This window comes from Clupea harengus, chromosome 8, assembly GCF_900700415.2.
Source record: "Clupea harengus chromosome 8, Ch_v2.0.2, whole genome shotgun sequence".
In the NCBI taxonomy this organism is placed as follows: Eukaryota; Metazoa; Chordata; class Actinopteri; order Clupeiformes; family Clupeidae; genus Clupea; species Clupea harengus.
The window spans coordinates 5,304,983-5,323,783 of record NC_045159.1 but is presented as its reverse complement, the minus strand read 5'-3'; the positions used below and the strand labels follow the sequence as shown (position 1 = coordinate 5,323,783).

At 42.7% G+C, this 18,801-nt stretch overlaps 1 protein-coding gene across 1 annotated transcript; it reads left to right on the top strand.

Moving 5' to 3' along the window:
• The first annotated feature begins 10,289 nt into the window (after positions 1-10,289).
• Positions 10,290-11,255, top strand: LOC105909780 (odorant receptor 131-2-like). Its single transcript, XM_012838443.2, has one exon. The coding sequence runs from the start codon at positions 10,290-10,292 to the stop codon at positions 11,253-11,255; it is 966 nt and encodes a 321-aa protein (XP_012693897.2).
• Positions 11,256-18,801: the final 7,546 nt, after the last annotated feature.

Here is an 18,801-nt window from a genome sequence, read left to right as displayed (position 1 = left end):
TTATAACATTTTATTTGTATAGCACTTTGCATACACATGTTGCTGCTCAAAGTGCAGTCCCAAATCCCAATTCATTTTTGTCACATCAGATCTGAGCCACTTTTGTGGAGCTTTGTTGGACACATTGTATCTTGTGAAGTAAGTGCAGTGTGACCCCCACTGGTGTTATAGGCAGTGCATCAGCAGAGTTATGTGGTCATATAGGGGCCGGAGACCAAGAGTGCGCACTTTCCATCGTCCCAGTTAAGGTTAAGGCAGCAAAGGGCAGCCAAGTCTTGCAAGTGTATGCTCTCCTGGATCCAGGGTCTTCTGCTACCTTCTGCTAAGAGGAGCTCATGACACGTCTCAAGACAGAGTGACTTAGCGCAATGGGCGTATTTAAGTGAAGTCAAAATCCCCTCTATTAGTGCAAAGGTAGAGCTGTTAATTGGAACAAATGCTCCAACCCTGATAGAGCCATGGGAGGTTGTTAATAGCCAAAGTGGGGGCCCTTATGCAGCTAGAACACTATTGGGGTGAGTTGTAAATGGACCACTTAGAAGTGGAACTGGCAGTGCAAAAAGTGTTACGGTGAATAGGATTTCAGTGGCAAGGCTAGAGGAGCTTCTGATCTCACAGTACAATCAGGATTTTTCTGAAGTTGCCTCTGAGGAGACAACTGAAGTTTCCATTGAGGACAAAGGATTTCTGAAAATGGCCAATGAGGCAGTTCTGAATGATGGACATTACAATCTGAAATTGCCCTTCAGAAAGGCTGATGTCTGTATGCCAAACAATTGCCAAATTGCAGAACAGCGCCTCCAGAGCCTAAGAAGGAAAATGGAAAAGGATGAGCAATATAAACAGGGAATATGTTGCATTTTTCAATGACATCTTTGAGAGTAATTATGCAGAGGAGGTCCCACAGGAAGAACTTGCACAGTCAACAGGAAAAGTATGATACTTGCCACACCACGGGGTGTACCACCCTGAAAAGAAAAAGCTCAGAGTAGTCTTTGATTGTGCTGCCTCTTACCAGGGTGAATGCCTTAACACTGAACTACTGCAGGGACCTGACCTGACAAATTCCCTCATTGGAGTCATCATGAGATTTCGCAAAGAGCCTGTTGCAATCATGTCTGACATCAAGTCAATGTTCCATCAGGTTAGAGTAGCCAGATCTGATGTTAATTACTTGCGATTCCTGTGGTGGCCAAAAGGTGACACCAGTCAAGCACCCAAGGAACACCGTATGATGTGATCCTCCAGATCTTCCTTGGAGATCTCAAGCGATCCACTGGTCTTCTCCTCAAGGAGTCCTCGTGCAAAGCGAAAGGGGTTCTTAAAGAAGTTTGCCCTCTCCTTTTCCTTCCTCTTCCTTCGCCACCTGATGCGCTCTGCCCTCCTTAGGTTGGCCAGCCTCCTGATGTTATCCCAAAGGGCTTTCAGACCCTCTCTTTCTGATTCCTCTGCGAAGCTGTCTTCTGCCTGCTACTAGGTCGTCAATCTCCTTTTCCCTTCTTCCCTTAGATTTTTCGGCTGCTTTCCTGCCCGTCACCTTGCCATACCTGCCGCTACACTCCTCGTAGAGAATCTCTCCAAACAGGTTAAGCTTGGCCTCCACTGTGCCACGCAGTGCCTTCTGCAGCAGATCACTGAGTGACTCATCCAGCCTCTTCCACTCCACCGTCTCGCTGGCCTTTGGCCATTTGATCTTCCGTCTCGGCTCGTTCAGACTTTTGGCCTTTTGGCTTGACTCGGTCCTTGGGTTGCTCGGGGGTGGTTCAGGGGTCACCTCCTGGGGGTCATCCACATCCCTCGTCTCCTTCTCTCCTGCCTCTGCAACATTGGGCCCGAAGGCACTGTGGTTTTTTACCCGGCCTTGGATCCCACTTGTCTGACCTGCCTGAGCAGTGCAAGTTTGCTTCTGGCTCCTGCCTGCACACTTCATCTTCCCCATGTGGATGTGCAGCCCCCTGAGTGTTGTTACCTTCTCCCATCCGCACCCGCACTTCCTAAGAGTCCTCACATCATTGGTAGTTGTCCTTGCATTCGTTACTGGTGTATCCGTCCTGGTGGGCCCTTCTTCCATCCCGCCTCTCGGAGGGCCCTCGGGCTGTTTTTTCTTTGTTGTCTTCGTAGTAGTTTTTGGGTGTTTCCACTTGGAAAACTGGTGGGTAGGGTTACTAGCCCGCCACCCCCGGTGCAGTCTATCCTGCCGTCACCAGTCTTTCCTGGTTGCCCTCCAGTCTTCCCTGGACTCCAACTGCCCTATTCACAGTAGTCACTGTCTCCAGAACTGCAATTAGTGTGAACAGGTAGGTGGTAAAACCTGCTAGGCTCTAGGCCTGCCGCACCTCCACCGGTGCCCTTTGGGCTAGCTGCGGGGTCATCAGCCTCCCCACCTTTCACAGATGTTTCGCCCATTATCCCGGAACATCTCCTGGTGGCGGGGCAGTGAACAGGGACGTCTCCCAGTCACCCCCCGCAGCTAGCCTTTCTCAGGAGTTGCTCGCTCCCCATGCCTTGTCCCGCCTCCTTAACCAAAGCCAAAAACTTGCCTTCTCTGCTTCCTCAGACAGCTCTCTGGTGGCTTTGTGTAGCTCCTTGCCCCTCAGCCCTAGCTCTTTAAGTAGGCGAGTAGGCTTCCCACAAACCCCCTCGTGCCAACCTCTACTGGAAAGAGTCCTGTACTCCAACCGCTCTCCCTGCACTCCGCAACCAGGTCAGAGTACTTTGCCCTCTTCCTTTCGATGGCTCCCTCCATCCCCTCCTCCCATGGCACCGTCAGCTCCACAAGCAGCGCAGCGCAGATCTCTCCGTCTTGGCCCACAGCACCACATCTGGCCTCAGTGTGGTGCTGCAGATCTCATGATGTGGTTAATTCTGATTCTAAACAGAGGCACAGGGAAGAAGAGAGGTGCTAGATCTATAAAAAGGGCTCAGGAACTTTGTCCTGAGTTAGTCTACCTGATAGCTCTTGCCTTAAGCTTAGAGTTTTGAGATGCTCCATGGACCAGCTGAGCAGCAGTTAACTACTCTGAAATAAACCGTTCAGTATTTTCATACCTGTTTGCCTTGAGAAGTTTCTTGGGAAACTTTTAGAATTTTCCACGACAGATCCAAAATAATTGACCCTAGGTCAGCCTACTTAATGAGCTAAATAAAAGAACAGAGACTAAGGCTGAGTTCCTAATTGAGTTGATTCAGATTCATTATGTTTACAGCGTTGATGGAGATCATTTCCAAACACTGTTAATGACTTAAGAATATAATAATCAAGTACCTTGTATTATTAATTACCTTATATGAATCATGTACTTATGTAAGCAGGCACATGGCTTTTCTGTGTTTCTGCGTGTGTGTAACTTAGATTATTAGGTGCCACTTAGTCTGCATATGTACAAGAGCATGTTTAGACCAGAGGGTCTAAGAAGGGTCGAACTGTGCTTCTTCCCACCTTGCAAAACTTCCATCCTTGCCTCGCACGTCAGAAATCCTATACGTGGTTATCCCTGCTGAACGCTTAACTTCTGTCTATATAAACCTTGTGCGATGTGTTTATCATTGCTTCACTTTCAGCCTTGTGCTGGGAGTGAGCCCGATTGCAATTGTTGTTTGTCTAATAAATATACTTACATACAGCTAAGTCCTGAGGTAACTAGGGTGAATTTTCACCTATCAAGCGTCCTCTGATAAAATATATTATTTCAACAAAGCACAGTGAGACGAACGGAAATCTTTGCCTTCTCCCAGTTCTGTGTTTGGTCTGAAACATGGATCCTTACAGCAGCAACAGCAAGCAGAGTCCAATGTTCATCATGCCTTTCTTGTTGTGCAATCTGATGAGTTTACCACCATGAAGCTTTCCATCACTTGATTATTATCAGTTCACTCTGAATATGGGTGTTAGCAATATCATTTCTGTGGTACAGAAACTACTAGAGATGGTGCTCCAGACCATTTGTGTGACACAGACACACCCAAAGTAGAATGTTTGTTAAATAAACATGTTGTTTGTCTGAGTGCGAGAATGTCTCTGTTCTCAGTCCCTCTCACCCTGCTCTTTATCTGAGTAGGCCCTAATATAGCTAGCCAATCTCAATTTCTTCTGAGCACTGTGTGTGTGTGTGTGAGTGTGTGTGTGAGTGAGAAGTCCCCAGCTGTGGACACTTAAGGCTGGCCTGCTGGACATGATGTGGACCCAAGCTCTGCTACTGTGGGCCCACCCGGCAGGGGGATAGTTCTCAGTATTACCACAGGTAAACTCAGGTATCACTAGAACCGCATAAGATAATTTTATTAATTAGTATTAATTTATTATTTTGAAGTGTCACAGCAGCAATGATTTTTTTAAATCACATGATCAAAAAGAATATAACAGTATTAATATACCATCATATCCAGGAGCCACTTCTCCAAACCCAAATCTCCAGATCTTCTCCCTCTATGCTTTGCTACCTCGGTTACATTCAATAATGATAAAAACATTACTTTGAGATGGACATGGAAAACACAGTTAGAACAACACCTGAGACAGACAAGGAGAGGCATCAATGATTCATGATCCTCTCAAGAGAGCAGGAGGCTGAAAAACATGTGGCTGGACTCCAGAGGGTTTGAAGGTGTTTATCACTTTCTTTTCTTAGGACCGGTCCTCTGTGCATAAGAATGCAAGTCAGTCACCAGTGGCTTATTTTCCAGCGTTAATGAGACACTGACTGCAGGGTTAGGGAGCTGGGAGGATGGCATGTCTGCAGGGTTAGGGAGCTCGGAGGATGGCATGAATGTCTGCAGAGATGATGCGGGTGCCTGTCAGATTTTCCCACAATGCACCAGTGGAGCCAATATCCCAGAATGCACCAGTGGCCTGTCAAAATTGTGAGTTTGTGACATAATCTACTTCATCAGTTTACAAAGACAGCTGAATTTTATTAGAATTTTAAAAAAGGAGATGAGGGAGGACACCATTAGAAAGTCACCCATCCACTGCGCTCCAGTGATGTTTTTAACAGGCCTCATGGTTGTAGAAGATACAAACACTGCAGCAGGGTGATGGGCACAAACACATTGTTATAAGTTATAAGTTACAAATACATGCCCATTAAATCAAAATAAAAGGTTTTTAATTTTAATGGATATTTTCCAAGTCTAGAGCACTGGATGCCACTGATGCATGTTGATGCATTATACTACTGAATATCACTGATGCATGTTGATGCGTAATACTACTGAATATCACTGATGCATGTTGATGCGTAATACTACACAAAGTATCAAAACAACAAAATACAAATGACAAAATACTCAAGTAATCAAATTAATTTTTTACAGTTTTTCTCGATTGATTACACACAAAAACTGGAACTTATAACACAATGACCACAACCTGTAACTCATCAACCAACTCCCTAAACCAATTCTGCTAAACTATAAGCACAATTATCTGCTTTAGACACAGATTTCAATTGTTAGCCACACTTTCTTCAAAACACAACACACAATTATCTGCTTTAAACACAGATTTCAATTGTTAACCACACTTTTTTCAAAACACTAAACACCATCCTCACTACTTTGCACACTTCATCAATGCCAAAACCAACTTGTTTTCAGACAGAACACACTGCTATTCAAATGGCAAAACTTCCATTTGCAAGGCTGTTGTGCAATTTGAAATCAAACCTTTAGCAATATCATGGCCACGGGTTAGCTCCTGGTTTGGAGAACAATTGATGGCAACATTGAAGTGAGAGGTGATCAGAAAGGCAGAGGAGTGAGAGTAAGAGGAAGAAGAGGATGAAGAGAAAGAGCAAGAAGGAGAGCCATTATCTCTGATGAGATTCGGGCCACTGTGGTCAACCATGGTTTGACCATGCAGGAGGCTGGCCAGAGCGTTCAACCAAATATAAGCCGCTTCTCAGTTGCATCCATTCATCCGGACATTCAGAAGAGGGAATAGGTAAGAAACACTACTATGACAGGAAAACACTAGTTTGAATGCCTTATCAGGAGCATAGTATTCTTGTATTTAGAGTATTTTCCATTGTACTGTATTTGTAAAATTACGTAAACAAATACAAAGTGCAACCATTGATGACCAATACATATTCCTAAACATCAATACAGTGAGCCTAGCCACAGTGGACTGTGTTCTAAGGCGGAACACCTTGAGAATGAAGCAGGTGTACAGGGTGCCTTTTGTCAGAAACTCCGACAGAGTCAAACAATTATGCTATGACTATGTGCAAGTAAGTCATATAAATTTCCACAACTGATTGCGTCCTATCAGCACTGACACATTACTGTACTGTATTGTAATCCAATCCAATGTTATTTTCAAGTGTTTCACAACACTGTGTAGGTCTATTTCTGATACAATATTGTCATGTTTGTTTCAGAGAGTTCTTGAGCTAGAACAGGATGCAGCATAGTTTCTTTGTCCTTTTTTATTTTACATTTTTCTTTCTTTTTTTGTTGACCTATATCCTATTGTTTGTTCTGTGCAAATCATTTACACATTCAGTTGTGTTTGCTGTGATGTATAGGCTACAGCACTTTTGGAAAAAATAAAGAAATATTTTAGTTGTTACTGTATTTTTGTGTGTTGTTTTATATTTGAGTAAAAACATTATACAGTTATATTTTACTACAGGAGTAAGGGTACAGTAACACTGGACATGAAAAGGCATAATGCTCCTGATAAGGCCTTCATACTGGTGTTTTCCCATTTCATAGTAGTGTTTTCCATTGAGCACATCAGTGTTTAATCGATGCTTAGAATGTCTACTCATATAATGGTCTGTGTTTGTCATTTGAAAACAAAATACCCTTTTGAGGTGACATAACACTGTTTTGAAAGCAAGGTAGCATTTTGCAGGAGATATAAAGGGTTTTGCATTTTGTGTGAGTGGTTTAGGGATTTGTGTTTAGAGTTTTGAGAAAACGAGGCATGCTTTCAAAAAATGTGTGTAAGCAATCGAGAAAAATTGTAAATATATTGAATTGAAATACTGGCCATCTCTGTTTGCAGTGTTATCACCATACGCAAGTGACTAGATATATAGATGGGGAAGAAGTGATGAAATAAGAGACAGAAGCTTTTAAAATGGCATGCAGTGCTGTCAGAGATGTCCTGGACTGATACGAGGAACCGCTGAATTATCTGGTGATCCAAGAGGAGTTAATGGTGTCTGCTTGAGGAAAAAATCAGTTTACCTGACAACCTCAAGATAAAAAATCTAGAGATCCTCAAGTAGTTCAAAACCAGAACATTTACATTTGCAACAGAAAGACATAGTTTACAAACAATGAAGTAATGTCAAAAGTAATAACAATACAGGGCATTTCATGCACTGTAATGACACAGGCATATGTTATTAGAACTCAAATTGCAGGTGAACAGACTAAAGACTGATGGCCTAGCTGAGTGTGTCCAAAAAAGCAGGAGCAGAGATGACAGCATCCCCACTCACCACTGCCCCCTGGTGGTCAAACAGCCTTGTGACAGAAGCAACACAGCTGGCATTTTGACTAGTTCCACATAACAGGCCCTAATTCTCTGCTCCAGTTGAGATCTGTGAGCCTCATGTGAAATGATGACAGCAGTGATGGGTATATGGGTAGACACACAGGAAGTTATTGATGACAGCAGTGATGGGTATATGTGTAGACGCACAGTAAGTTATTGATGACAGCAGTGATGGGTATATGTGTAGACGCACAGGAGGTTATTGATGACAGCAGTGATGGGTATATGTGTAGACGCACAGGAGGTTATTGATGACAGCAGTGATGGGTATATGTGTAGATGCACAGGAGGTTATTGATGACAGCAGTGATGGGTATACATGTAGACGCACAGTAAGTTATTGATGACAGCAGTGATGGGTATACATGTAGACGCACAGTAAGTTATTGATGACAGCAGTGATGGGTATATGTGTAGACGCACAGTAAGTTATTGATGACAGCAGTGATGGGTATATGTGTAGACGCACAGGAGGTTATTGATGACAGCAGTGATGGGTATATGTGTAGACGCACATGAAGTTATTGATGACAGCAGTGATGGGTATATGTGTAGACGCACAGGAAGTTGGGACAATCACATGACCCCCAGTCTGGCCGTTCTCACTGCACTTACTCCAGAAGATAAAATGTGTCCAACAAAGCTCCACAAAAGTGGCTCAGATCTGATGTGACAAACATGTATTGGGATTGTCATCCATGCGTTTATTTCAAACAGACTGGGCTACAGTAATACTCTTTTCTACCGGCCTTCCGAAGAAAGTCAGTTGAGAAACAACAGCTAATTCAGAATTCTGCTGCTGAACTCTTATGGTCATCAGGGAAGAGACTGCACTGAACTCCTGTTCCAGCCTCACTGCACTGAACTCCTGTTCCAGCCTCACTGCACTGAACTCCTGTTCCAGCCTCACTGCACTGGTTCCCTGGATCATTTATAATTCTATTTCTAAGTCCTTCACCTGTATCAGAGCTCTTAATTGTTTAGCACCTAATTACATCACTGAGTCCCTGACATTTTATGTCCGTTCACGTGCCCTTACAGCCGATGTGTTAAATAGGCCAAAAGTCCCCAGAAAGGAAATTGGGGAAGCTGCCATTTTCCACTAGGCCCCTAAACTGTGGAGTCCCCCACCCAAGAGCATACAGAGGCAGACTCAGTGGGCACATTATCCACTAGGCCCCTAAACTGTGGAGTCCCCCACCCAAGATCATTACAGAGGCAGACTCAGTGGGCACATTATCCACTAGGCCCCTAAACTGTGGAGTCCCCCACCCAAGAGCATACAGAGGCAGACTCAGTGGGCACATTATCCACTAGGCCCCTAAACTGTGGAGTCCCCCACCCAAGAGCATACAGCGGCAGACTCAGTCGACATGTTCAAATGGCAACTGAAAATGTTCCTTTTCAATCTAGGTTGTTATTAGCAACTTCCTCTTTTTTTATTTGTAAATATTTATTTAATCCATTCTTTCAATTTTCTTGGATTGGTTTTATTATTTTACTCATTTGACCTTCCCTGTTTTATCCCCCTGGATTGTGTGGTTTATCTTTATTGTTTATTATTGTGTCTATTTACTACTAATTAAATGGTTTTGTTGCGTGCTGAGATGTAAAAGCACTTTGAGCAGCAACATTTGTATGTAAACTGCTATACAAATAAAATGTTATAATAATAATATAAATAATAATAATGATTATTATTATTATTACTTCAGTGTGTGCTGTGAACGTAAACTTCAAGGAAGTGGAACACTATGTGTCATAAAGATATCCATTATGTGTCATAAAAGTATCCATTATGTGTCATAAAGGTATCCATGGGCACCCTCAGTAACAGGGCAGAGGTGGAGGGACAGAACAGGGTCTCTGCTCAACAGGGGGTTTGAACACTGGTGTACCACATGGCCACCAGATTTAAATACATTTTCAATCTCTTCAAACTGAACGGTCAAACACCAAACAATTAAAAGGGCTTAATGCTGTGTGTGTTGAAACAGTTGCACAATAAGTGGAGTAGAGAGAGAAACATGAGACAAAGAGTAGCACGAAAAGAGGGGTGAGACCAATGCTGACGTGTGCCTGAGAGACACACCCTACCCTTCCTCACAGGGTTGCCATGGTGATGGGCATCCCATAAAACCAAGGCAATGGGTCACAGTCTCACAGATGACCAGACAGGGCAGGGGGTCCTCCACCTGCTGCGGAGTAATGACTGATCTCTGAACGCGCTGAATCTCTCTGCCACACAGCGTTGAGTAATGACTGATCTCTGAACACGCTGGATCTCTCTGCCACACAGCGTTGAGTAATGACTGATCTCTGAACACGCTGTATCTCTCTACCACACAGCTCTGACATGCATTACTGAACTGAAGACAGGAATGACACTGAGAGATAGTACAGATTGGTTTTGAACTCTTTTACATGTGATTGCATCGTACTCAGTCTGTTTTTGGCTTCATCTGAATCGCTGTCATTTAGTCAGCAGTGTGTGTTGTGGTAGCAGAGCTCACGGGGTGCTGTGTGACACGCTGTGTGTGTTTGTGACCTCTGGCAGATTCTGAACAGTGTGTGTTATGCTGATATACACACTGATGCTTAACATATAGAAATATGTGTATATCTGATTTTTAGTGTCTGATGTGTTATATGCGTGTGACAATGTCTGTATTTCTATCATCTGATGGGTAACCTGATGTTAAGGATTTATTAGTAAAATTATTTGTCTTGATTTTTGCCACATTATTTGCCATTATATTTGTCTTGATATTTTGTCAAGATGGATGGCACCAACTCGTCCAGCCAGCAGCTGCTCTTCGTCCACCAGCAGATGATCCAGGTGCAGTTGAATGAGGGAACCTTGACTAGGCTGGCAGTGGCCATCATCATGTCAGTGCTCTTCATCTGGATCAACTGCCTCCTGCTCTTCACGCTGAGCCGCAAGCAGGCCTTCAGGGAGACGCCTCGCTACGTGCTCTTCTCCCACATGCTCTGCAACGACTCCATCCAGCTGCTCTTCACCTCTCTCCTCTACATCCTCGTCATGTCTTACCTGCAGATCCCCAGAGCCGCCTGCTCCCTCGCCCTGTTCGTCTCCAGTGCCACCTTCTTCAACGCTCCGCTGAACCTGGCCCTCATGTCGCTGGAGCGCTACGTGGCCATATGCTTCCCGTTGCAACACGCCACCATTGCCACGCCCGCCGCCACTGCCGTCGGCATTCTCATCATATGGTTTCTAGGGGGCGTGAACGTGGTGATTGACATCCTGTATGCAGTCGCCAGAGATGGCAGTTTCTTCAGCGAGCGCATGTTCTGCACGCGCGAACGCATCTTCATGGCTCCGTGGCAGGCCGACGTGTTTCAGGGCTTTAATGCTTTCTACTTTGTCGCCGTGACGCTGATCATTGTCTTCACCTACATCAGTGTGATGGTTGTAGCTCGATCTGCCTCCAGTAATAAAGAATCGGCAAAGAAAGCCCACAGGACGCTCCTACTGCACCTCATCCAGCTGGGCCTGTGCCTTAACTCATTTCTTTATGGCATTATCGAGAGAGCCTTGGCTATGACCAGCAGCAGTCGTATGTTCATTGTCCTGCGCTACCTGAACTATCTCTTTGTTCTCATTCTGCCTCGGTGCCTGAGCCCCCTGATCTACGGCCTGAGAGACGATGCTGTTCGGCCCTTATTCCTCTACTATGTCAGGTGTGGAGCCCAAAAGGTCAAACCCTCTGTAACCGCACACTGAGAACATCATTTGGGTATCTGTGACATTCTACTGACCTCCTGGCTATTTGATTTGTTAGGGAGGACTGATCTTTGAAAATGTTTTAACACTAGTCCATTTCCAATCGATTTGAAAATATGATTTGTTTATAAAGCTGCCAGTTCCATCACACTCTGCTGCCTGTCTTCTCTGGTCAGCCAATCAGATGCTTCTCTCAGCTCAGACTGGTAAATAGGTCAATTAATAGAATGAATTTAGAAACACTGTTCATGACTTAAGAATGTATTAATCAAGTGCCTTGTATTAATAATTACCTAGTATGAATCATGTGCTTATGTAAGCAGGAAAATGGCTTTTCTGTGTGTGTGTAACTTAGATTATTAGGTGTTGACACCACTAAGTGATATATAAAGAGAAGGAACCTTTTGTCCATGTTTGGGTGAGCTCAGAGGTGATAAGGAACGAACTGTGCTTGTTCAAACCTGTGTAAAACTGACATCCATGCATTACAGAAAGCGCATTTGGGATGACACAAAAGGACTTTTAGTTGAGCGTGGCTATTCTTGCTGACATTAGAAACATTTATGAGAGTTTAGAGATTGATAAATATTAAGTATATAAACATTATAAACCTTGTGCGATGTTTGTGAAATTGCTTCACTTTCATCTTTGTGCTGTGAGTGAGTCCGATTGCAATTGTTACTGAATAAATATACTGATCTACAACTCTGGAGTCCTGAGATAACTTGAGTGAATTTTCACCTAACACATGAACTTGTGTACTTACTCCCTCGCTCACTTACTGACATTACAAACAGACTGTTCCCCGAGTATTGTGTAGATTATCGTACCCAAAACACAACATCACATATGTACACACCCAATCTGTTTTTCTCTGCATAATGTTACACTAACATTGCTTTTTTTAAACAATGTATTTATTGATTTTCAGTTTGCAAGTCACATCAAATTGAATAACAACAGAACAATACACAGCAAACATTTTCACCCTGTTCCCCCACCCATAATACTTAATATTATTACTAAATAATAGTTAAATTAAAAACAGATTAAGAAAATAAAAAGAAACATAAAAGTATAAAGTGTTTGTAACCCCCCCCCCCCCCCAGCAGCTTAGTTTGACGATGACCGTGCTGAGTAGTCCTTTACGGTGCCAGTGCGGTTAGTACGTTTATTTTATTTTATTCATTTATCTCTTGAAAATCTGTGTGTTTTTTTTTTTTACAAGTGTTTGTAAACCCCCCCCCCCCCTTTCTTTCCTACTGTGAGGCGCATTGTGTTACTTCCTTGTATGAAATGCGCCGTACAAATAAAGTTTGATTTGATTTGATTTGATGATATACTTTACAAACTGAATAATGGGTGTTTTTTGTTGTTGTTTTTCCTACTAGTCAATGTACATAATCAGTTAGTTGTCCTACTCCCCCAGAGCCTGTTCTTGCTGAAGCAAGTTACCAACATTAGTATTATGCCGTAAGAAGTACCTAGGTCCCCAGATATTATCAAAAACATTTGGTTTACGTCTAACAATATACATTATCTTTTCCATTGACATGTTTGAGGCCATTTCTTTAACACACATACCAATTCTTGGGCCATCAACACTTTTCCAATTAAGAGCAATTATACGTTTAGCTTGTAATATACACATATCTATGAATCTGAACTCTTTGCTTTGTAGAAGTGGTATGGTAGGATATAAACCAAGAATAAAAAGCTTGGGATTCAATGGTAATTTTTTTTATAAAATTTGATCAATCATATAAACAATATCTTGCCAGAAGGTTTTCACTTTCCCACATTCCCATATATAGTGAAACAGTGTCCCCCTTGCCTCATCACACTTAATACAGGTATCAGGAATATTATCATTAAACTTATGCAATTTCACAGGAGTTATATATGTACGCATCAGCCATTTATACTGTAGAAGTTTTAGGGTGCTGCTGACTGTCTGCCTCTGTGCCTCTTTACATTCCTCACTCCATTCTTCTAAAGATATTTCCTCCCCTATATCTTCATTCCATAATCTCAGTTTTGATTCTGATGATTCAATAGATCCAGACACAAACAAGTCATACAGAGTTGAAATTAAACCTTTATCATAACAGTATCTAGTGACTGCTACTTCTAATGCAGAAATGGTCAGTATATCTAATGAATGGTTTTGAGATGAAGAAATAAAACTCCTAAGCTGAAGATATCTGAAAAAATTATTATTTGGAATGTCATATTTGGTAGATATTTCCGCAAAATACATAAATACTTCATCCTTCTCCCTGTACATGTCTTGCACTTTCCTTAACCCCTTTTCAGCCTATAATTTAAATCCTCTATCCTTTAGCCCTGGTTCAAAGTTGGCATTACCCCAAATAGGACTGAAGCGTGAATGGGACAAATTTATATTCAAATATTTGCAAGTGTCGAACCAAACATCAATCATATTCAATATAATAGGGTTGTCTGTATTTTTCTTCAGATATTTACGGCCTGCTCAGTACAAGTACAGGTGCAATGGTAAACTCGGTTTAACAGAGCAGGATCCCAAATCAATCCAAGCAGGGGGATTTCCGGAAGAGACGTAAAACATGATCGACCGCAATTGAGCTGCCCAGTAATACCATTGGATATTTGCGCGTTTAAGGCCTCCTCGATCATATGGTAGATAAAGTAAAGATAGATGTAATCTGGGATGTTTCTTTTGCCAAATAAAGTTGGTAAACAGTTTCTTGATTCTTGTGAACAAGGATGAGGGAGGGGGTAGGGGGATATTCTGGAACAAATAAAGAAATTTGAGGAGTATATTAATTTTTAGAATATTAATCCTGCCCATCATTGAGATAGAGCGTTGGACATCCTTACCTATCAAAGAAATACCAGCTTCCAGAATTGGGTCATAGTTTAACTGAGCAATCTTATTCACCTCAGGGACAATTTTTATTCCCAAATATGTAAAATTATCTGTTGACTTGAAAGTAGAAGCATATATAGGACAATTTTTTTAAGTAGCATTATAGATGATTGAGTAATTAACTTTATAACCGGATATTTTGTTTCAATAAGAATTAGGAGCGCTGGGATAGATCTATGTAGATTTTTAATCATTAATATTACATCATCGGCGAAGAGCGCTATCCTATGTTCTAAATGACCCTCTCGAATTCCATAAATATCGCTATGTGACCTCACCGCTATAGCAAATGGTTCTATTGCAAGGATAAAAAGTAATGGCGATAAAGGGCTCCCTTGCGGGCAACTTCGACAGATGTTAAAAGGTTTAGAAACGTCTGCAGTAAGCCCTGTACAAAGCAATCTAACCCATTTAATGAATGTACCTCCAAAGCCAAATTGTTTTAACACCTCAAACAGATAGGGCCTTTCAACACGGTCGAAGGCCTTCTCTGCATCAAGTGAAAGTAAGGCCGTGTCTGTCGCCTCTCTCTGACTCTGTAAAATATTGAACACTCGTCTGACGTTATGAAAACCCTGTCTCCCTTGAATAAACCCATTTTGGTCTTCCCCGAGGTAGAAGGTCCTCCAATCTTCTTGCTGAAATTTTACAAAGTATTTTTGTGTCTGAATTTAGAAGGCTAATTGGACGCATATTTTCACATTTTGTATTTGGTTTCCCTGGCTTTGGAAGTAAAGTGATTAAGGCGCCCCTCATAGATGTGGGGAGAAGACCATTCTCAAAGGATTCCTGAAACATCTCCAAAAGGGGTGATATTAATTTGGTTTGACATTTTTTATAGATATCCATAGGGATGCCATCTGGGCCCGCCGATTTACCAGCCTTCATACAGCCAATCGCTTCTGCAATTTCCAATACAGTTACATTTTGATCTAATGCTTTACTTTCCTCTTCCGAAATTTTGGGAATATCAAGGTTGTCTTAGAATTGTGTCTGCGTGTCCAGATTAGGAGAACACTCAGAGCTGTATAATTTATCATAGAAGACTCTGAAGGTCTCATTAATCTCTGTCGGGTCCACTATAGTTCTACCACTTGGGACTTCAATACAATTAATAGATCTTTCTGTTTGTTGTTGTTTAATGCGCCATGCTAGAAGTTTTCCGGGCTTTTCCCCCTGATCATAGTAAGACTGTTTGAGTCTCATTAAATCAGCAGCTGCTTTGTTAGCTGCCCTAATAAAGGCATTGAAAGCCTCCCATCTTGTACTAGCAATTCAATTCAATTCAATTCAATTCAATTTTATTTATATAGCGCCATAACAATACAATTGTCTCTAGGCGCTTTACAGAGCCCAGAGCCTGAAACCCCCTTAGTGCAAGCACAATGGCAACACGGGCAAGAAAAAACTCCCTGTTAGTCAGGAAGGAACCTTAAGCAGAACCACGGCACATAAGGGGGAACCCATCTGCTTGAGGTCGGCCTGGTGGAGATAGGAAGGGGGGAAGGGGGGAGGGTTGTTTGGCAGAAGGGGAAGGGAAACAACAGGTGTTGTACATAGCCTGCATTTGGTAGATGTACATAATATATATACAGACATCCAGTGGTAAATACATGATACAGACAAGACCAGTTTAGTGGATATACACTGTGCTGATAGGGTTACTATTACAGGGGTAAGGGGAGTAGGAACAGAGAAACATGTCGATGGTGGCAATAATATATATTGTATATAAATGCTAGCATAGGGTATGAGGTAGAGTAAGTGTACGGCAGTGCGGTGGGTGAAATTGGTCGAGGGTTTCTGCAGGTAGACCGGGTGGAGAGACTACAGCAGCGTCCCATGGCGAAGATAGTCTAGATTAGGAGAGAAAGAAAAAGAACAGAGTGAGTGGGTTATTATAGGCATTAGCAATGTGATAAGAAAGGAGAGGGAGAGGGAGAGAGAGAGAGAGAGAGGCTGCCTGGCTGGGTGTATGGGGATTATATTTAATATTTAGTTGGCTGGCGACAGTCGCAATACGCGCCGTGTGCTGTACCCGGGATCTTCCGCACTCCTTCACGGTACAACATACGCTGTCTGTAGCCCAGTTATGTTGATTAGGGGGGTATTGCATGTGTTTTAGATGTGTTTAGCTATGCTGGCATTTAGCATTTAGTTTGGTTTGGCATTTAGTTTGGTTTAGCATTAGTTATGTTTAGTTATGCTGCCATTTAGCAATTAGTTTGGTTTGGTACATATGGAGATTTTAGTCGTAAGCTTTGTTAGGGTTGCAGGGTACAACATACGCTGTCTGTAGCCCAGTGATATACTTCTCTTCAGCAGGTGATGAGTTTGTTGACACAATTACTTGTGGCTATAGGATGCACTAAAGAGGAATGTCTTTAGTCTTGATTTGAATATAGGTAGGGTGTCTGCATCTCGGATGGAGGCAGGGAGATTGTTCCAGAGGAGGGGGGCTCCGTAGCTAAAGGCTCTGCCTCCTACTGTGGTTTTTGATATTCTTGGAATTACAAGGAGGCCTGCACTCTGGGAACGCAGCGGTCTTGGAGGGCAGTAGGGGACAACTAGTTCCTTAAGGTAGTTTGGAGCCAGGTCATTTAGGGCTTTGTATGTTAGCAGGAGTACTTTGAAATCAATTCTACTTTTGACAGGGAGCCAATGCAGAGAGGCAAGTACAGGTGAGATGTGCTCATATTTTTTTGTTCTGGTGAGTGTACGGGCAGCAGCGTTCTGTATAAGTTGGAGGCTCTTTATTGAGTTAATGCTGCATCCGGACAGGAGAGCATTGCAGTAATCTAGTCGGGAAGTAATAGATTAGTTAAAACAGATTAGTTTTTCTGCATCTTGGAGGGATAGGACTTTTCTAATTTTGGCAATATTGCGTAAATGAAAAAATGATGTCTTTGAGATCTGTTTTATGTGTGAGTCAAATAGGAGGTCTTGGTTGATAGTTACACCACTAGCAGAGGTGTGGGACTTGTTATATTCAAAATACAGGTCTATTTGTTTATCTAAGAAATCTATGAATGTGAATGTGGATCTGTTCTAGCTCCAATTTGTTTCAACATCTATACCTCTGATTTACCGACAACAAGCAGCAAAAAATACACCTATGCAGATGACATCGCACTCCTAACTACCGGAACTTCTTTTAGCTCACTAAGTGACACCTTAACAAATTATCTTACCAATCTGAACAAATACTTTATTAACTGGAGACTGAAAATGAATGAAACCAAAACTGTCAGCAGCAACTTCCATCTTGCCAACCGACTAGCCAACATCCAACTAGAAGTCAAATGTGCAGGAAATATTATCCCATTTGAAAAGTCACCAAAATACTTGGGTGTTACTCTGGATAGAAGCCTCACCTATAAACAACACCTCCAGCAAGTCAGAGCCAAGGTGGAAGCAAGAAACTGCCTCATTCACCGTCTCTGCGGAATCTCGTGGGGGAGCAAGTTTCCCTGTACTCCGAACTGCTACTCTAGCACTGGCCTACTCAACAGCACTGTGCACCTATTTGGTGCAAATCCACTCATACCACCAAGCTTGACATAGCCCTCAACAGCATGCGGATGGTTTCAGGATGTATAAGATCTACACCAACCTCATATCTACCAATCCTCAGTGGAATCCCACCACCAGCAATCCGCCGCGAAGCAGCCTGCCAAAACCTTGCACAGAGAGCTCAACGCAGAGCCAGCCACCTACTCCATCATGACATCAACTCAAACGACCCACCACCACACCTACCGTTGAGGGCACCAATCTCTGCAAGACTTCGGGGTCTGCTGCATGAGGCAAATGGTCAGCCACCTGGGTCGTGGACCATCACACAATGGACCAAACAGTGGGGCTCAGCCAACACCAAACTACATGGCTACATCGAAACACCGTCCACAAGGCCTACAGGACACACCCTCAACAGAAACTCCTGGGTACGACTAAACAGATGCCGAACAGGACATGGACGCTTCCGAGCCAATATGCACAGGATGAACCTATGTGATGCTCCAGACTGCCCCTGTGGGGCCCCAGAGCAAACTGCTGATCACATTATCAACGACTGCACCAAGTACCAGTGCCCTGGCCTTCAGGCACTGTCTACCCTAAACAGTGAAGCACTAGCATGGCTCGCGGACACAAGCTTAGTTATCTTACAGTATGAAATGTATTTTGAGACATACGAATATATACATATATATATATATGAATGTGGGATCCGTAAGCCATCCCGGTTGAAAACGCCATCTTGGGGGATCACTCACTAATTTAGTATCTTCATAAGTCAAGGATACAGCTGCGTGGTCAGAAAGGACTATACTACTATAATGACATTCGTCAATTTTGGAGGCAAGTAGTGCTGAAACTAAAAAGTAGTCTATGCGTGAGTGAGCTTTATAAGTGCTAGAATAGCAGGAATACTCTACTGTATTTGGTTTACTATGTCTCCAGATATCCAACAGATTTAATTCCTTCATAAAATGGTGTATCGTCTTTCTCGACTTATTGTGAGTATCATCTAAACCAGTCGACCTGTCTCTTGAAGAGTCTAACGTGCAATTAAAGTCACTAGCTATTATGTATTGTCCGGGGAGATTTGATGCAGTCAAAAATAAACTATCATAG